At 39.2% G+C, this 20,848-nt stretch overlaps 2 protein-coding genes across 2 annotated transcripts; both read left to right on the top strand.

Moving 5' to 3' along the window:
* The first annotated feature begins 6,504 nt into the window (after positions 1–6,504).
* LOC123949485 (olfactory receptor 52H1-like) lies at positions 6,505–7,455 on the top strand. Its single transcript, XM_046016979.1, has one exon. It carries the CDS (start codon positions 6,514–6,516, stop codon positions 7,453–7,455), a length of 942 nt encoding a protein of 313 aa, XP_045872935.1. The 5' UTR covers positions 6,505–6,513.
* Positions 7,456–18,693: 11,238 nt separating this feature from the next.
* LOC123949578 (olfactory receptor 52H1-like) lies at positions 18,694–19,644 on the top strand. Its single transcript, XM_046017112.1, has one exon. It carries the CDS (start codon positions 18,694–18,696, stop codon positions 19,642–19,644), a length of 951 nt encoding a protein of 316 aa, XP_045873068.1.
* The last annotated feature ends 1,204 nt before the right edge of the window (positions 19,645–20,848 follow it).

Raw genomic sequence — 20,848 nt, 5'->3', positions numbered from 1 at the left:
TGATTAAAGAAGGCAATTTAGGGGGTGCCTGGGAGGCCCAGTGGGTTAAGTCTCTGCCTTCGGCTCAGGTCATGATTCCAGGGTCCTGGAATAGAACCACACATAGGGTTCTCTGCTTAGCGGGGAGCCTGCTTACCTCTCTCTCTCTCTCTGCCTGCCTCTCTGACTACTTGTTATCTCTCTCTCTCTCTCTGTCAAATAAATAAATAAAATCTTAAAAAAAAAAAGACAATTGAGTGGGGTGCCTGGGTGGCTCAGTCAGTTAAACTTGTCTGCTTTCAGCTCAGGTCATGATCTCAGAGTTCTGGGGTTGACCCCACCACCACAACCTGGCTTTGAGCTGCCTGCTCATGAGGGAGTTTGCTTCTCCTTCTGCTCATCCCCCAGCTTGTGCTAGTGTGTGTGTGTGTGTCTGTGTGTGTCTCTGTGTGCCTTTGTATGTGTATGTGTGTCTCTTTCTCTCAAAGAAATAAGTAAAAATTTTTAAAAATTTTTTAAAAAAGAAAACAATTTAGTGATTATGTTTGATACACTCAAGCTTTTTAAATACTTCATGAAGTGGATAGTCTCCTTTCAGACAACCACGAAATAGGGCTGAAGGCAAAAAGCTTTCATGGGACAAAGAATAATCAGCAAGGATGAGGCAAATAAAAAATATCTGACTGGCCAGGGGCCACTTAGTCAACCTTGTGTAAGTTGAGAAGGCCCAGTGTTGGCTTGGTGTTTAGTGTCTGGCTGACTGGATATACTGTGTATAGGGTCAAGTAGAACATTTACAGGGATGTGAAAGTTGACTAAGTCTCGGTGCCCTATTGTGGCACCCGGGGCAGGAGTGGCTCCATCTAAGGCTTAATTTTTTTTTTTTTTTTTAAGATCTTTAACTACTCAAGATTGTAAACATGGTCTCTTATGCTTTCTTATAAAGACTTTATATTTGTATTTGTCACATTTAATATTTGTTTAGCTGACTTTCCTTATAGAGCATTGGCTTTTATTTTGGCATGCAGTCACATTGCTTGTGGCTCTTTCAGTCACATTCTGTTCGTAGGAAACATAATTCTTGCTTCCTATTCATCCCATATCTGACACTAAGACATCTTGACATTATATATGGACCTGATTTAGTTCTCAAAGTAATTGTGAGCAGCTCCAACGTGGCTGAGGAAATAGCAGTAGGAAGCTGAGAATGTGGCAGGTGATACCAGAGACATGATGTCTTGGAAAGCAGAAGACTTTTCTGAACACTTTAACTATTCCTCTACTGTACTCCCCGTACCCAAAGGTATCACCCTAGTGGGGAAGGAGAGCTGAGAGGTTTGACAGTGCTCATTTTAGATATGAACAAGGGTACATTTTCTTTAGTCTATGAGAAGTAAATGGTACAAATGGAACTTTCTCTCTCACTTTAAACTAATAGAAAATTGGGGGAAAATAGATTAAACATTTGTTTTTAGGCTCCAGGAAAATGAATATTGAGGAATTGTGATATCTAAACACTAATGACATTTTGTGGGTCAAGAGAAAAAAATAAAACAAGGATTTTGGGTAAGAGGGTTCAGAAATCCCTAAATATTCTGTGTTTCAGATCTAGAAAAAGGTAGTAGTCTAAAAATTAATTTAGCTCCTGTAAGATTTTGATGAGTTCTTTCACATAGAAGATCAAAACTGAGGTCAGTACTTGAGGCTAAAAATGAGGGACGGGGTTCCTGCCTTAAAACCTTAAAACACACACACACTCACACACATCCAAAAGCTGGCATCAAACCACTTTCTAGAACTACATTTATAGGAAGTGGTTTACTTAGGGGTGTGACAAGATAGAGACGCATTCTGCCCCAAGGAACTGAACAAATCATTTGTCTGTCCCAATGACCATCAGTGATCTCCATGAAATAATTGCTGATCTGGATCAGAAGACAACACACTAAGCTTCGGCTGAGGACAGAGTGCTTAGGAGAGTCAGATCAAGTAACTAGAAGAATGAGCACACCAAAGAAGCCAAAAAGAAAGAGAAAAGTCAGAGGGAATCTCCCCCTCAGATCCATGGTGCAAACCACCAGGACTTGTGAAAAGAGGCATTATATATGCACACCACAATATACCTTCAATATGCAAAAACTCACTAAGAAGCAAGCAGAACTGAACAAAACAAAATGAGATGTTTAAATGCATCTATTATTGTCAATATAACTAGAAATTAAATTAATCAAAATAGTAAGTTTGTTTGGCAAACATAATTTGCAAATTCTGAAGCTTTGTGTGGTAGATGGCCCCATCTTTTTTTTTTTTAAGATTTTATTTATTTATTTGACAGAGAGAAATCACAAGAGAGGCAGGCAGAGAGAGAGGAAGGGAAGCAGGCTCTCCACTGAGCAGAGAGCCCGATGTGGGACTTGATCCCAGGATCCTGAGATCAAGACCTGAGCTGAAGGCAGTGGCTTAACCCACTGAGCCACCCAGGCACCCCTAGATGGCCCCATCTTAAACCTCTGTGATTATGTTAGGTTACATAGTCACGAGGGATTAAGATGACTATCAGACGAAACTCATCAGTAGACCTTAAAATATGGAGATCATTTCAGAATATGTAGCTGGCTCACATGTAATCATAGAGATTCTTAAAAGTGGAAGAGGAAAGCTCAAGGGGAGAATCGGAGGTGAGTTGAATATAGAAGAAGGGCAGAAGTAATACTGCTTTCTTTAAAGATGGAAGAAGGGGGCTTCTAGATACCAGAAAAAGGAAGGAAAGAGTTTCTTTTCTACAGCTTCCAAGAAGAGAAGCAGCCTTTTCAACACCTTGATTTTAGCTCAGTTAGACCTAGGCCGAAGTGAGCTACAAAACTATAAGATAATTACTGTGATTTGTGGCATTTTAAGCCATGGAATCTGTGGTCATTTTTTAGAATAGTTATAAAGAGCAAATATTCTGCATCCCACAACAAAAGAGTATATGTATTTTTAACTGAGTTATAGTGGACATATAACATTGTATTGGTTTCTAGTATACAATACAATGATTCAATATTTGTATACACTGCAAATGTTCACCAAAAGAAGTCTAGTTAGTAATTATAATTATAGTCACCCTGCTGTACCTTACTTCTCCAAGACTAATTTATTACCTAATTGAAAGTTTGTATCTTTTGACCACTTCACCCATTTTGTCCACCCCTCACTCCTTGCCTCTGGCAACCACTATTCTGTGTCTATTCTGTGTATTTATAAGTTAGGTCATATAATATTTGTCTTAATCTGACATATTTCAGAATAGTTCACACGTTCTGACATATTTCTGACATATTTCACGATGCCCGTGAGGTCCATCTGTGTTGTCACAAATGGGAAGATTACATTATTTTTCACGGCTGAAGAATATTCCAACACACACACCCACACACACACCCCCACACACACCCACACGCACGTTCATCCATATCTTGGCAGTTATGAATAATCTTGCAATGAACATAGGTATACAGATACCTTTTTGAGTTAGTTTTAAAACCCATTATTAGGGAAATTAAAAGACTACATTACTAATACAGTATATCATATTTTTAATATAAAGATACGGTATTATAAAAGTATCAGGTATTTCCGTATTGTTATACCGATTCTCTGCAAGCAAAATCAAAACTCAAAGTGTGTTTGGTTATAAATTTAAAAACTGCTTATAATGTTTTTGTAATGCAAAGTGCAAAGAACAGCTAAGAATTTTTTTTTTTTTTGGATGGGGGAGAAGGGCAGTGGGAGAGGAAAAGAATCCCAAGCTCACGTGGGGTTCAATCTCACGACACTGAGATCATGATCTGAGCCCAAATCCAGAGTCAGATGTTAAACCAACTGAATCATCCAGGCTCCCCTGAGTAAGAAATTTTTTGAAGAAAAAGTTGAAAATTTCAATATCGAGACTAGAAAACTTTGTGTTTATACAATATTGGTACAAGTTTATCCAAATAGACTAATTAAAGAATATCACATGTACAGGAACATTTTCAGGCCTCTGAGAATTCTGTCTCAGCCGACTCTGTCTAAATTGTCTAGACTGAATCTCCTAGGGATCCAATACCCACAGCCTACTGAAACCACCAAGCTATGTTCCATCTCAAAGGAAAAGAGTTAATATGATTGACCTCATCCGTTCTCTGGGGATGGAAAAAAAATAGTGGTACCCACATAACACGAGTTCTATCTTCTGAGAATAGAAGGTAATGCATAAAAACTTGCATCTCACTTCTATGGAACATGTCCCAGCCTAAAATTTTCCTTGTTTCCATCTAAACAGAGATTTTCCACTACTCCTATAAAGCAAGAGATAGAAGACAATTTGGTGAGCTGAAAACTACAGCCAATTAGGGAAGAGAAAAATGCTACACTGGTTCTTTGATTTTTATCCAACAGTGTAGCCTTGGGTTTACTCAGTGTCCAAGTAGGGTCTCTGTGCTAGAGGACATGACTCTGGGAGAGAGGAGTTCTGCTGACACCAGTGATTCCATAAGAAGACAGCTCCTCACAGAAAACGACTGACTTGATCTGCAGACCAACTAATGTGACCAGGAATACAGCAGGGAATCCACAAGGAAAGAAGAGCTCTTTAGGTAAAAGAAATGAAGTCAGAATGATTCAGACTGAAGCAGCAAACCTTGGTGTGTATGTTTTCTGTTGACCTCCTTTGTAGTTTAATGATCAGTACTTTATTCTTCCCCCTTTGAATGTATTTCCTGGGACCCTGAGCAAATGTGCTTCTTGTCAGAGGCAGGGATTCTGTGCTTCAGGAGACTGAGTTGCAGTCTAGCCTAAATTTTTACATTTGCTGGCTTTCTCAGTCTGCCTACTTTTAATAGCACAGGAGATGAGGTGGCCGTCCTTTTAAGGACAATTTCATGAAGACTCTGTTGTTTCCATTATTCTAATAAGTCAGTGTCCACAGGCTTTTAGCCTGTGTCAGACCTGAAGATGGAACTCAGGGCATATGTTCTTATGAGCGTGGAGGATGAGTCATGGTTGGGGCTGGGGCAGGGGGCTGCTTTTGGACAGCGGGATCTAGTTACATTCCTCCCAGTTTGATGTCTTGTTCACTTTGGCTAATTCAGGTCTCCAGCCATGACAGAATCATCCCCTACGTGAGAGAACCTTGATATATAGAGCTTTGGCTGGGATTCTGGCTGGGATATCACGAAACCCTATATGGCTCATCCCATTACTCCCCACTTGTCACACACCTACAGATTCCTGCCAAACACAATAATATAGAGCTGCTGGGACCCATCCTCACATCCCTCTTCCTTTCCATCAAAGCTTTTTGAATGACTTTGTAGGGGCGCCTGGGTGGCTCAGTGGATTGAATGACTTTGTAAATTTATTGGAGAGGGTAAGAACTAAACCTCTTCTAAACTGGCCAAGGGATGATGACTCCAGGTGTCCAGACCTCTCAATGCTGTACTTCCGGCTTCATGGCTACTGATTCCCTTTGCAAAAAATACTTTAAAATAGATCATACAATGCAGTTAAAATGGAAGTGCAATAGGCAGGCTCTATTTAGTCCAAAGATGGGGTCTAAGCTCTGGCACACCAGACATGAAAACATTCAGGCAGCACTATTTTATTATTTTTAATTTTATCTCTAGGAGGTGAGACTCTGCTCTGCTTGACTTGGTCCAGGCCAGTCACCCTGGCTGATATCCGTTATGCAGGCATTGTCATACTCACTGGTGGGCAGAGGTCTGTACCCTACTAAGTTAGGGAACAGAGATCCTCCAAGGTTTCGGGAATCATCCCTGAGACCATAAGTCATCCTCTGAGCTCACTGCCCTTTGCCCGAGTCAGGAGAATGCTGCTTACCTGTCCCCACACACTTGCTGCTTGATGCCTTCTCTCATTTTCGCATCACAGGAAGCATCCCTCCTAGTCGGAACCATCTGTCAAACCCTGTGCAACAAATCTCCTGTATCACCCACAGCTTTGGAATCGGTTCTTTCTTTTCCCTTCCCTTTTCATACTTTTCTACTACTCTACTGAAATCCTGCAGTTTATTATATCAAAACTATTGTTGGAAACATAGTATTTGCTGTATAAAATTCCAACACTCACAGCTCATCCCATGTAATAATTGTAATATTTCCTGCTTGTCTCCCTCTCCCACTCTCCCTTACTGATGTACACAAACTACTTCTTACACACAATATGTTTTCTTTTTTCTTGAGCCTGGGCCTATCCCACATAATCTACATTAAGAAAGGGACACAGTTACTGAGGTTTAATTTATGAAATTGCTGACCTACAAAAATAACCCTGCTGTAAGGAGTATTAATAAAGGTATAAAGGAAATAAAGTGGGGCCTCTGGCAAAGAAAAGGGACAATAACAAGTCAGTTCTATAGGTGCCAACATCCAGGGGACAGAGGAAGCCCGAATGTGACAATTGTTGTCCCCCGCCATGGTCAGCCTTAGCCCATTCTGACAGCTGATTTGACTTCAGGGCTCCAAGACCAGAGGGTCCCTGACTGAAGAGACCATGTATAATATGAGCTGTTACAATCCCAGTTCCTTCATCCTTGTGGGAATACCTGGTCTGGAGAGGTTCCACAGCTGGATCGGGATTCCCTTTTGTGTCATCTATGTTCTGGCTGTTGTGGGCAACTGCACCCTTCTCTACCTCATTGCTGTAGAGCACAGCCTCCATGAGCCCATGTTTTTCTTCCTCGCTATGCTGGCTACCACGGACTTCATCCTGTCCACGGACACAGTGCCCAAACTACTCAGTAACCTCTGGCTGGGCTCCCAGGAAATTACCTTCTCTGGCTGTCTCACCCAGATGTTTTTCCTCCACTTCAGCTTTGTAGTGGACTCAGCCATCCTGTTGGCCATGGGATTTGATCGCTATGTGGCCATCTGCTTCCCCTTGAGGTACACCACCATCTTGACTCCGCAGGTGGTCATCAAGATTGTGGTGAGCATCATCGTGAGGAGCTTCTTCATCATCTTGCCAGATGTGTTTCTGGTGAAACGGTTACCCTTCTGCGGGACACGCATCATCCCACACACATACTGTGAGCACATAGGTGTTGCTCGGCTTTCCTCTGCTGACATCTCCATCAACATCTGGTATGGATTTTTTGTGCCTGTCATGACTGTTGCCTCAGATGTGATCTTTATTGCTGTTTCCTATACCTTCATCCTTCATGCTGTCTTTCAGCTCTCATCTCAGGGTGCCCGCCAGAAGGCCCTCAGCACCTGTGGTTCCCATGTCTGTGTTATTCTCATGTTTTACACACCTGCCGCCTTCTCCATCCTTGCTCATCGCTTTGGGCACAGTGTCCCTCGAAATGTGCTCATCCTGTTTGCCAACTTCTATGTGACCATCCCCCCTGCTCTAAATCCTGTTGTCTATGGAGTGAAGACCAAGCAGATCCAGGACAAATTTATTCTTCTCCTCTCTTTAAAGAAGACACAATGAGTGGGGAGGATCACTGAAGGAGACGTTGAGGTAAAATTCAAGTAGGTGAAATTTTATGTAAGATGGGAAACATAAAAATAAAGCTGTAACTCCTATTAACCTGATATTTTAGTGTTCTCGCCATGAGCAAAGTATGGGAAGGGAGGAAAAGAGAGAAAAATCTTCTGACTTTCAGAAAATCAAGCCTCTTCTTGGTTCAGTTTTCTAACCACTTGAATGAAGAAAGTGATGATGGGTACACAAGAGCACTAATGCTCAGGCTTACATTTTTCCTGCTGCTAATTTTGAGACCTTCAAAGGCTAGATATTTCCCAATATACAACTCACCCCTGTAGTTTTCAGTTCATGAGTTAAAGACAAAAGTTCCTGTGTTCCTTCTTTTAGTAGCTATCAATGCTCTCAACTATAACTACCAACGTTTTGGCTTTGAGCTTCAGTCCCGAGTCTATACATTATTAATCTCCTCTTCTCTGTCCTGTACTTGCTTTATTTTCTCCTTATCCTTCTCAAATTACATAGAGCTGATTATCTTTTGTTTCTGTTTTCTTCCGTTGCATGCTCCAAGAAAAATTTCAGTACCCTTGTTCCATATTTTACAAGTATTAATTAATTTAATATAAAATAATTTATTTTGGGTAGCTCAGTGGGCTGAGTGACTGCCTTTGGCTGGGGTCATGATCCTGGAGTCCCGGGATCGAGTCCTAAGTAAGACTCCCAGCTCCGTTGGGAGTCTGTTTCTCCCTCTGACCTTCTCCCCTCTCATGCTTTCTCTCACTCACTCTCTCTCAAATGGATCAATAAAATCTTTAAAAAAATAAAAATAAAAATAATTATGATAGGATAATATTAGTTAATTCATTACACAGATGAAATGGAGATTTACAAAGATTACAGAAAGACAATTAGTGGATTTAGGATCCAAAACCAGGTCTGTCTGATCCAGAATTCTTTATCCAATTGCTTCCTGAATATCTACCCACTTGAATGGCTTACAAACGCCTCCCACTTAATTTTTCCAAAACTGACCTAGAAGCTAACTTCTTCCACTAAAAGTGCTCTTCCTGTTCAGTGTTCTTTTATGGCGAATGATGGCACTACCACCAAATGAATTCCCAAGCCAGAAACCTGTGGCTTGTCCTTGATTTTTCCTATGTCATGCTCTAGCAAAATTAAATCAATATTTGGGTTCAAAGTGCTTATAAGTCACATCAGTAGATATATACATGAGATTCTCACTTTCATCATGACCATAGAGCTTGCCTCTGTCCTTTTCTATGATCTGTCCCTCTGAGAGTATTTCAGAGTCATCTTAATTAAAGGAGTTCCAACCCTGCTCCATTCAGTCCTCTCTCTCTCTCAAAAAGCTAGAGTGGTCATTTTCGAATTCATATGATTGTGTCACTTTGCACCTTGCATTTCCTCAATAATTCCATTGTCCTTAGCATCAATATAAGGAATGGAAGAATCTAATGAAAAGAGTGATCTTCTGTAAAAATCAGAGCTTTACATTCAATTTATATTTGTTTACACTTCATTTATGTTTTTTTCACTTAATTTGCACATCCCTGACGCTTTGAGCAGGTAATTTCAGAAGCAATGTTCTTTGTGTGTGTCATACTCAGTGTCTGGTTCTTTAAAACAACAACAACAACAACTTGGCGTGAGTAGAGTGTGTATTAAGTAAAGCTGGGTAGGAACCATCTATGTTCCTCTTAAGAAACTCTCAGGATAAAAAAATGCCCATTTCCTACACTCTCCACTGAAAAAGATGCCATAAATTTAATCAAGATGAACATGTTAAATTACTTGGGAATAAGAATTAAATAGTAAAATTCGTATAAGGAGGTAAGATCCTCTGTGTGTTGGGGGGGGGGGGGTCTGCATGTGTGTTGACATTTTCTTTTATGTCTGTAAGCCCTTGGGGTATTCAGAAGATGCATAGGTAGGGCTGCTTTATCCAAACCCCAATTACAAACCATCATATTTATTTGCCTATTTATTTGTCTATCCACACCTGCATTATGAGCTCCTTGATGACAGAAACTTAGTCCTAGGTATCTTTTTATGCCCTTTTACATGAAAATATCTGACACACCATGTGTTCTCAAAAAGGTTTCATACACATTCAGACTTTATTAGAAACCCCTTCTTGATGTCATTATCCTTAACTTTTCTTTTCTTCCTTCTCTATGCAGTTTAGATTGCAGCCATTGTCTTGTTTATCCTAAACTCAACTTGTTCTAAACCCTACAGTCTCTCTTACATAGTCCATTGAAAAAAAGGACTCTGAATGAAATTACCACTGTATTTTGGGGAAGTTAGAGATAATGACTGCACAAGATAGACTGATGCTACTGTTGATGAATTACACCACCATAGTTGCCTACTTTCAGCTTCTCCAATATATCACATTTCTCCTTGTCTCTTCTACCTGTGCTTTCTCTTTGTTCTTTGCCCGGCAGTTCCTGTTTAGGTTCCACTAAAAATTCCCTCTGATATTCCCTTTTCAGTCCTTATATTAGAGCAGTATTGCTCCTATACATTCTCATTGCACAATGGACCTTTCAATGTAGGACTTAGCACAACTTTTTAAGATGACTGGTGGTATACTTGGTTGTTTAGTGTCGGTTTCTCCCTTATATATCATCAAAGACCAGGCTCATGTCTACTTTGTTTACCATTGCATTCCTATCATTTACAAGCTCATAGTTTGTAATAGACATTTAATAAATATTTGCTGAATAAAAGAGTTGAAAAGAATGAGGTCTTTTAAAAGATTTATTTATTTGTTTATATGCTTGTTTATATTATGTTAGTCATCATACAGTACATCATTAGATTTTGATGAAATGAATGAGTTTTAATGAATGAATAAAATCCTTTTTGTTTGGTGAGCACCTACCTGGATTTGTAACTCTGCATAATCAGAGAGAAAATTATGGAGAGTCATGGAAAAAGACTTATTTTCCCACAATAAAGTGATCGTTATTTCTCCACTTATTCTTCAGAGCCTTTCTTTAATTTAAACATTTCTAACTTATTTTTCCCTTTTTAAAGAGGCAGAAACTGATTTCCAAAACAATGAAAATACTTTGTTAGAGCACAAAGGAAGGGATGAGCAGAACAGGGATCATACCAAATGATTAACCACTAGACTTTGAAAGTAGACGTCCTTGTGGATCTAATGGGAGGTCATACCTGGGGTTCTGTTGGAAAGATGAGACTTACCTGGCTGGCTTGCTATGATTTAAGATTTGTGTGTGCTTTGTGTTAGACATTTGTCCTAAACACATAGATTAGAAGCCTGTAGCCTGAAAAATGGACTAAATACTGAGTTAATGATGATTCTCCAGTGAGGGAAGATGGACAGAACTACCAAGCAAGACTGAACACTGAAGTGAGTATCTGAGAGGACAGGCCTCTTCACACCTGGAGAGATGCAGTCCCAGGCAGAAATATCTCCAGGGTTTTGTTATATAAGGCTAGAAACTGATGTTTTTCAATCCAATAGACATTTATTGATTTCCCACTATGAAGTACCCTCAGCCAGGGATTCAGAAGAGAATGAAACAGTCTCTGCACAAGAAATTTTAGAAGTTCTATAACTGGGCTGACACATGGTAGAATGACTCTTGCCAGACTTTCTTTATCAAATTACTGAGAAAGCTAGATCCAGACCCCACTGAGGTTCAGGTATTCTAACATCACGGATTCCAAAGTTTCTAATCCACCACTAATATGAGCTGAGGTGTAAATTTCTAACTGGGAATGTGTTAATTTGGCTGAATCCTTGTTCATGTCCCACAATGACTTGAAGCCGTGGGACCTGAGGCCTATAGGTCCTCTGGGCTCATGACCTTCTGTTCTAACCTGTCTTTAATCCCTGGAGATGCCAAAGGAAATACATTTGCACTCCACTCTTTCAGGCTCTGTGTTGGTCTTCCCTCCTGTGAGCATGGTCTTACGTTTGTCCCTTATGCCCTTTTGTCTGTCCTTACTAATCCTGGAACTGCTTCTTTTGTTCTTTGGTCTGTTTTTCACCTGCTGTGTTCCTGCACACTCTGATCATCACCTTGCCTTTGCAAAGCAGTTCCGGGACCAGGATCTACAAGGTATAAGCCCTTGGTGAGCATACAGTACTATTAGAGAGTAATGGAGTAGAGCCGATGAGAAAAGGAGCTGGAGAGGAGGAAAGAGGCAGGTGGGGAAAGAAGGAGCTCCAAGGAAGAAGAAAGGACCAGATTAGAATTCTTCAGATAGATTATAAAGCTGATACTCATGCAAAGAGAATGGTGTGAAAGAGAGGTGTCTATTAGGAGCTTAATTCTGAGTCCCTCCCACTTATATTCCTAAGATGTTTCTTTGATTTTTCTAAAGATCAGAAATGCTATGGATGTATAAACAAACAAACATTAGTGGTCATGATAGATATAGAATTGACCATTTCAGACTGGGGCCAGACACATGGAGACTGAAATTTCATATGCTATCTCAGAGGTTTTTTTTAGTTTATCTTGTATGTGTATGCATGGGTTTATATTTGTGGATGCATTTATGAATGAGTGTCCTGTTGTTGTTTGGGATGTTGTGCGCAAACACCAAGATATCCACCCACCCTATACAGGATAGCAAGATACAAATCCAAAATGAAGTCGAACAGTTGTTTTTTGGAATGGGTCGTAAAATAGTCCTTTTTTGACCCACGAACCAACCATGGATATTCTTTTCTCTACAATGGGGCAGAAGAAAGATATGCACATAGACACACTTAGCATAAAAAAGAGAAATAAAGTCAAGGTATGGATTGTAATGCTTCATAACTAAGATATTATTGAAGGACCTGTCCTTTGTGTAGTGCTGGAGGAGATAGAGTATGTAGAGATATTGGATGTTTCATTGCCATATTCCTAGCCTTAGGAGGGAGGAGAAAATGGCTCAACAATCAATCAGAGACCAGTAAATAGGGTAGGAGTGGAATGCTTGCTAAATGTAAAATCCTATTCAGCAATCTGTAATCAAAGAGTACTAATACTAGTAGATTAAAGAGAATGTGTAGCAAGTGATACCTAAGAAGTTTCATGAAAGGATATGTAAAGCCACAACTTTCTTCTGCATATAGGTCTTTGAAGGTAGGTGAGGAAAGTGCCGCAATTTCCCACATCTAGCTGCGTCTTTCCTTCTACGTTATCTTTTGGTAGTTTTCAGTGTCAGTGGATGGCTTAGGTTTGTTTGGTGGGAGCCTTCATCCAGTTTGGAAGTATTTACATATGGGAAGCAACTTTTCATGCTTGTCCAGATCTTTAATTATCCAGTGTTTAGGTGGAGGAGCCCACCTTGTGTTATTATGGTAGGCCGTGAGGATATAAGACTGAGGGAGAGGTGGGTGAAGGATAGGGTATTCACGACACTCTTTGCATGATCAAGTTCATTAGTGTGAAGTCCACTGGGCCCTCTGCCATGCATTTACTCCACAAGAACTTATTGAAGACTCTGTGACAGATACCGATCCAGGGATAGAACCGTGAAATAAGCAGACACGGTGTCTATCCTCTTAAAGATTACCACTTTTTAAGTGAGAAAGCTAAGTAAAATAAAATGAAAATAGTGTGGTAAGTACTCTGATCGGATAATATGGAGTGCCAGGAGTGTACCTGGGAACGTTACCTAATTTGCATATTTTTCAGAAAAGCTTGCTGTGTGCTGTACATGAGAGAGTTAGCTGGAGAAAGATAGAAAATGGACCAAGCTGAAGAAACTTCAAAGACCAAATATAGGAGGAAAAGGAATCAGACAAGGGTATTCCCCAGAGCTGAAGATTACATGGGAGGTGTGTGTGAGGTAGTCAGTGGACTAAAGTTAACTCCCTTTTGATATGGGAGAAGGCTTTCTGGCTTCTTCCACTTTGATAGTCTCATGTGGGGTCTGGTGTTAGTTAATATAATACTTGTTTATAAGTGGAGAAGGAAAACTATTGAAAAATATTGAAAGTCTTTAAAGTGACATTGAGGAACCGCATGGGTGTCGATAATACCATGGTGTTAGGTAGAGAACCCTGAGTTCCTTGCAAATTCTTGTTTTGAGAGTACGCAACAATAGATCTATCAATGTGGATACTACTCACAAGACCAGGTGATGTGTCTTCAAATTAAAATTCATTTGCTTACCTAAGTAGATAGTAAATAAATGGGCAAGTTATCTTAAAAATTATTCCCTAAAATCATGAGACAGGTGGTGCCCAGGTGGCTCAGTGGGTTAAAGTGTCTGCTTTCAGCTCAGGTCATGATATCTGGGTCTTGGGATTGAGCCCCATGTCGGGCTCCCTGCTTAGTGTGGAGTCTGCTTCTCCCTCTCCCTCTCCTTCTGTCTCTTCCCCTACTTGTGCTCTCTTGTGCGTTTTGCTCTTTCTGTCTCTCACTCAAATAAATAAATAAATTCTTTAAAAAAAATCAGGAGACAAAGTAGAAGCCAAGAAACCAAATAAAATAAGACAAACTTGACTTCAAGTTCTTAGAGATGGAAGAGTTCACTGATGTTTCCATACCTTTACTACTTCTCTATCCCCCCTCTATCAACTGCAAGTCCTACAGGTCCTGTCTCTCATCTTTCTGGAACCCCTTAAGCTCTTCTGTTACATTAACTTAGGCTGTCATTTTCTACCTCACTACAGTAATTATACTGGTTCTTTGTTTACAGAATGAGTTCCTATTCCATCTGGGCTTATATTAGGTCTTATAAGTAGTGTTCGAATAAATGAATATATTTAGATTTCACAAAATAGTTTTACTAGCTTTTAAAATAAACTTAGAATATTTTCAGGCTTCTTACATGCTCAGAAATCAATTGTATCCCTCATGAATTACCTGCTTTTTAAATATAAGGCATACTTGATAAAATTGTCTATTTTGGGGACCATATGGAGGGAGATAGATCTCTGACAAACTTTTAATTTTACATAAATTTTTTATTTAGATTTTATGATTCTCATCAATCATGTTTATTAATGTATATATTCCTGAAAGTCATTATATTTTGTCAGAGCATGAGAATTGATTTCAAAATATCATTATTGTTAAAAATGTATCTGCCTTGTCATTAGAATTTTTTTATCTTTTTAATCTGGATTTTTAAAAACTTTAAAAAATATATTTTATTTATTTATTTGACAGACAGACATCACAAGTAGGCAGAGAGGTAGACAGAGAGAGAGGGGGAAGCAGGCACCCTGCTGAGCAGAGAGCCTGATGATGGGCTTGAATCCAGGACCCTGGAATCATGACCTGAGGGGGAAGGCAAAGGCTTTAACCCAGTGAGCCAGCCAGGTGCCCCTTATCTGCATTTTAATCATTATGTTTATATAGTTCAGATTGTGGCTTTAAAGACTTAATTCTACTGATTGTACTTTTTACTCTTTTCTTTTTAAAGTAATTGATTTCCAATTGTGGATATTTAATATACTTATTTCTTATTCAATTGTGGATATTTAATATACTTATTTCTTATTCAATTGATTATTCAATTCAATTCAATTCAATTCAATTTCTTATTCAATTGATTCAATTGATAATGTGTTTAAGACTACCATTTTGCATCTTAAGCAGCTTCAACTACTTTTTGAAGTTTTGCTCTTTAGTGAGTCCTTGGAGACATTTTCTACTCTGTATCTCCCTTTTTGACTTTCTGTCTTATTTGATATTTGCTGGTTATTTATTCACCTAAATAAGTTTCTTAAAAACCTCAGTCTCATACACATTTCAGGTGTATACACTTCTTTTTTTTTTTTAAGATTTTATTTAATTTATTTGACAGACAGAGATCACAAGTTGGCAGAGAGGCAGGCAGAGAGAGAGGAGGAAGCAGGCTGCCTGCTGGGCAGAGAGCCCAATATGGGCCTGGATCCCAGGATCCCGGGATCCTGATATTCATGACCCAAGCAGAGGCAGAGGCTTTAACCCACTGAGCCACCCAGGTGCCCCGAGGTGTATACATTTCTAATATAAGCTGGTGGCTTTATTAATTTATATGTATTTTTTTGATTCTTGAGGAATTTTATTTCTTGGTGTGAATCGTGGGTCCATATTTATTGTTGATAAATAACACATAATTTTAGCTACTTGTGGGATTATCCAGTATTTTCTCACTGATGCTCATTCATCCAATTGCATATAGTATTATAAAAATTATATTTAATTTTAGGGCCACAAATTCTGCTCGTTGCCATATGCATTCTTGAGCCAGCCGTATACTATGTAATTTATTCATGTGTTTAATTTGTTTTATGTGTTTATGCATTTAATACATATATTCAAGTTAATCATGCCATTTTATTTTTAACTCATAAATGGCATAATCCCTCTTTTTATTATCATTTAAAACATTTTCTTTACATAGTTTTTACTTTTAGAAAATATTCTGAAATTATCTTACCCTTTAATTATATTACCAGGTAACCTTCTCTGTATCATTCTATTTTCAGTATGGGTGCTGGAGAAGCCTGCACTATTTTGTCATCTTTTGATTCCTATACACATAGCTTTACCTCATTCTTTTTCAAAGCTATATACTCTTCCACTATATGAACATACTGTAAATGATAAAATCATTCCCATATTAAAAATTAAATGGTGCCAGCATTTCAATTTGTATTTTTCATACTAATTTCAATCAAATTTCATATTATATATCTTGCTGCTATGAATACCTTTTTGAAGAGATTTTATTTATTTATTTGAGAGAGAGAAAGAGTGCCTGCGTGTGTATGAGAGAGAACACACAAGCAGGGGCAGAAGGAGCAGATTGGGGGGCAGAGCGAGAAGCAGACTCTCCATTGAACAGGGAGCCTGACACAGGGCTTGATTCCAGGACCCCAGATCATGACCTGAGCCGAAGACAGATGCTTAACTCACTGAGCTACCCAGGTGTCCTTGCTGTGAATAGCTTTCTGACTTTTTTTTTTTTTTTTAATAACTGTGTATTTGGAAGCATTCCTATAGTTGGAACATCTGGGGCAATGTATATGTGCATTTTATGTTTTTATACACATTGGCAAATTACTATCTAAGAATGTTATACACCAAACCCTTCTAAAATAGTTGCAACACTTATTTCCTCAGACCCTTCACATATTATTAATAAAACCATTAGTCTTTTTCAGTCTTCCTTAATTGATAGATAATATGCCTCATCATTCATGTTTTATTGAGTTTAATTACTTATGAGACTGAGAATATCCTATGTATGTATTATACATTAGAATTTCTTCTTATACGACTTTATTATTCGCATCCATTGTCAATGTGCCACTTGATCAAAGGGCTTTGTTTTAGTGATCTGTAAGAATATTTTGAATAAATGTTTATGGAATTCCATATTTTTCCATTTGGATTAATCTTTAATTGTGTTGCTTTTCTTATGGAATTTATTACTTCCTGTTTTATTATTTTTTCTCTGCAATAGTTTGTCCCTCTAATTTCCATTTTGTCCTTCTTTCTTCCTTAGATATTATCTGGGTATATCTCTGGTAGGGGATATGGGATGTGGGCAAGGTGGCCTATACATGATTCTCTGGCAGTAAATAGGGAACCAAAATTCTGGATCTGAAACCTAGCTGAGGCTTTTCTACACATTGGCCTCTGCCATAACTCTATTTTTAATGAAATGGACTCCACCTAGATTTGAGCACCGAGGATATTTTCTGTTGCTAACTACCAGCCTTGCCATTTCTTCCTATCTGAAATTATAGTCTTTCCATTTTTCTCTTCTTTCTAGTTGGAACAGACTTTACATCACATCTGCCTTTAATTGCTTAGGCAAATTGGTGCATCTGAGTTAGAATGCAGAGGTCTTGATGGGAGATGATAACATGTGGGAGAGAGCAGTCAATGCAAGCACAGAAGTAAGAGGATGTAAGACAAAGATCCTTAGGGAATGAGCTCCTGTAACATGAGCTTGTTTGGAAGATGAGTGAGATGACTATGTGTGAAAGAATTGAACGGAGATCATTTCGAGGTACCCAAATTGAGAAACTTGTGCTACATTATCATTTGCTGAGTTGGAAAATATTATAAGAGAAACAGATTTGGAGCAATGGAAAGAGAAGTAGGGTAGTTTGGTACATGCTGAACTGGATACACCTGTGGCATTTCGAAGGTGGCAGCATGGGGTAGCTAGTTTCAACCTGAGTAGAGAGAAATAGCTTCAAAACTACAAACATCAGAATCTTAAACATAGGAATCACAAAGTCATGGCATTTGGGGATATCACCCAGGTGGCGGTTGTTGACTTAGAAAGCAGCAGACATACATAGAGCACTATAGAGTATCAATATTCAAGAAGAGTAGAAAGAAAAATGAGTGACTACTGAAGTTGGAGAAAAAGATTTGCGTATCATGTCGCGAACAGAAGAAGTTTGAAGGAAGGACACAACTGTTTCAATGAAGTCTCACAAGAGTGAGTCGTTATATAGATTAGACTGGGGCAAGAATGCTGTGGTATAACTTTATCCAGAGACTGGGCTGCCCTTGCTGAGATATCTTCTGTGAGGGGAGGAGGGTTCTGTTCTTTCCTTGAGACCAGTCTGACATAGTGAGTTCTTGGTAGGTGTCTTCTCTTAGAAATTTTCCAACCTGAGAACATCTGAAGGCAGAGTAAATCACCTCAACTTTAGCTTTTAGAGGAGAATATTTGTCTCCTCTTTATGTTGGTGAACTTTGTTACAATACTGATAAGAACCAAGGCAGTTGTTCTGTTGTGGAGAAAGAGCGAAAAAGAAAAGAGACTGCATGGTCTACTTTGGTGTTAGACATGGGACATGTATTTGCTTAACACCCACAGTTGTTATTCCACTTCACCAGGGCTGGGACTTTACAGTGAGCTTTGTTCCAAATCCCTAACTAGTCATTGTCTCTCCACCTAACTGTATTTTGGGCACCTATTTTCCTAGAAAACCTCCTGGGCTGCTGGTAATTGGGCAGGTCTAAAATTTTATGACAGGAGTTATGTGATTTGTGTTTCTGGGAAAAAAAAATTTTTGATATCATTTCTATTATGACTTAAAATTGTAATGAAAACTTTGTCAGGTATTGATTAGTAAAGAGAAGGGACAAGTGATAGTTTATCACTTTACAGAGCTGAAAGTGGTGGATAATATTGAAGAAGGCTTAGATGGTTACTTTTGATCACTGTAACAATAAGCTATGATATTTTTATTTTCAGTCTATGAGACGTATCCAGCCCAAGACCATGATGGCCTCATTCAACTTGAGCAGCTTCAATCTGGGCCCCTTCATCCTGCTGGGAATCCCAGGGCTGGAGGAGTTCCATGTCTGGATTGGGATTATCTTCTTTATTATTTACCTTGGGGGCCTGGCAGGCAACAGTGTCCTCCTCTACCTTATTTCCATGGAGCGCAGCCTTCGTGAGCCCATGTTCTTTTTCCTCTCCATGCTGGCTGCTACAGATATCATCCTGTCTAATACATGTGTACCCAAAACATTCAGCATCTTCTGGCTAGGTCCTCAGAAAATCACCTTTCCTGCCTGTCTTACTCAGATGTTCTTTCTCCACTACAGCTTTGCCATGGATTCTGCCATTCTGCTGGCTATGGCGTTTGATCGCTATGTTGCTATTTGCTTCCCCCTAAGATATACCACTATTCTCACCCATCAGATTATTACTAAGATTGTAATGGCTGTTGTTGGCAGGAGCTTTTTTATCATCTTCCCATGTGTGTTCCTATTAAAGCGACTCCCTTTTTGCCGAACTCTCATCATACCGCACACATACTGTGAGCACATAGGTGTTGCCCAACTCGCCTGTGCGGACATCTCCATCAACATCTGGTATGGCTTTGCTGTACCTATACTGACTGTTACATCTGACCTGATCCTTATTGGCATCTCCTACACTCTCATACTCCATGCCATCTTTAACCTTCCATCCCAAGAGGCCCGCCAGAAAGCTCTCAACACGTGTGGTTCCCATGTTTGTGTCATTCTTCTGTTCTACACACCAGCCCTGTTCTCTGTTCTCACTCATCGTTTTGGTCACAATATTCCACACTCCTTCCGTATACTGGCTGCCAACCTCTATGTAGCCATCCCTCCTGCACTCAATCCAATCATCTATGGAGTGAAGACCAAGCAGATTCGGGAAAAAATCATCCTACTCCTCTTCCCTAAAGGGAACCAGTGACATGAGACTGAGAGCTTGGGAAAGGAAACAGGTAACTATATTGACTTTGGAATGCATTTCATTTTTTTTACAGCTAAAATATCTATAATGGTGATTTAAATACATATGAAATCCTAAAAGTCCTCCATGTGCTGGAGGAATTTGTAAGATAAAGTAAGGAGGTAGATGTCAAGAAAGGCAACAAAAAAAGTTGAAGAAGATGTGTCTGCTTGAAAAGAGAGATCAGAAGGAAATTTCTATCCCATTTTGAGATAGATTTCCAAGACTTATGGGATAGAATATTGATTATATACAATGTGGAAGAGAAAAATAGAATATTTTTCTTTTTTTTTTTTCTTTTTTTTTTTCATTTTATTTATTTTTTCAGTGTAACAGTATTCATTCTTTTTGCACAACACCCAGTGCTCCATGCAAAACGTGCCCTCCCCATTACCCACCACCTGTTCCCCCAACCTCCCACCCCTGACCCTTCAAAACCCTCAGGTTGTTTTTCAGAGTACAGAGTCTCTTATGGTTCGCCTCCCCTCCCCAATGTCCATAGCCCGCTCCCCCTCTCCCAATCCCACCTCCCCCCAGCAACCCCCAGTTTGTTTTGTGAGATTAAGAGTCATTTATGGTTTGTCTCCCTCCCAATCCCATCTTGTAGAATATTTTTCTTAATTAGCAGGGTAAAAGAGATAACTAAGGGTCTAACAATTTGAGCTACCTTTGTTGGCTACTTTCCAGATGAAAGTTGATAAAGCTAACAGCAAATGATTACCATCCTTATGAATCATCCAGGAAGATTAATCATCGTAAAGCATGGTTCTCAAACATAGATGAGTACCAAAATCACCTGGGGGATTTGGTAGAAATGCAAAGTCCCGGCTTCTATCCTACTTCAATGGACCTCTGTGTTCTTTAACAGCTCTCTAGGTGATTCTGACACCTAAGAAATTTTGGATTCTTCCAGATCTGAAAAGTGCTGGTACTTTGAAATACCCGTACACTTGGTTCTTGTGGTAATTTCCTAGGCTTGGAAGTAACATAGCTGTCTTTCATGCTTCCCATAATTGCCTCTTGCTTAGTATTAGTGATCCATCTTAAAATTCCATAACTGGAAATATCGTATCATCAAAATATATTATCAATTTTCTATCTTATTTTAGTCTTTGAAGGATTTCACTTCTGGCACTAAAACTTCTTCTCATGATGATTTTAATGA

This window comes from Meles meles, chromosome 8, assembly GCF_922984935.1.
Source record: "Meles meles chromosome 8, mMelMel3.1 paternal haplotype, whole genome shotgun sequence".
Lineage (NCBI taxonomy): Eukaryota > Metazoa > Chordata > Mammalia > Carnivora > Mustelidae > Meles > Meles meles.
The sequence above is the reverse complement of the archived record's forward strand: the minus strand, read 5'-3'. Positions and strand labels throughout refer to the sequence as shown.

Bases quoted from the DNA above. Each gene is read 5' to 3' on its own strand.
- LOC123949485 (XM_046016979.1), top strand. From the start codon at position 6,514: ATGTATAATATGAGCTGTTACAATCCCAGTTCCTTCATCCTTGTGGGA.
- LOC123949578 (XM_046017112.1), top strand. From the start codon at position 18,694: ATGATGGCCTCATTCAACTTGAGCAGCTTCAATCTGGGCCCCTTCATC.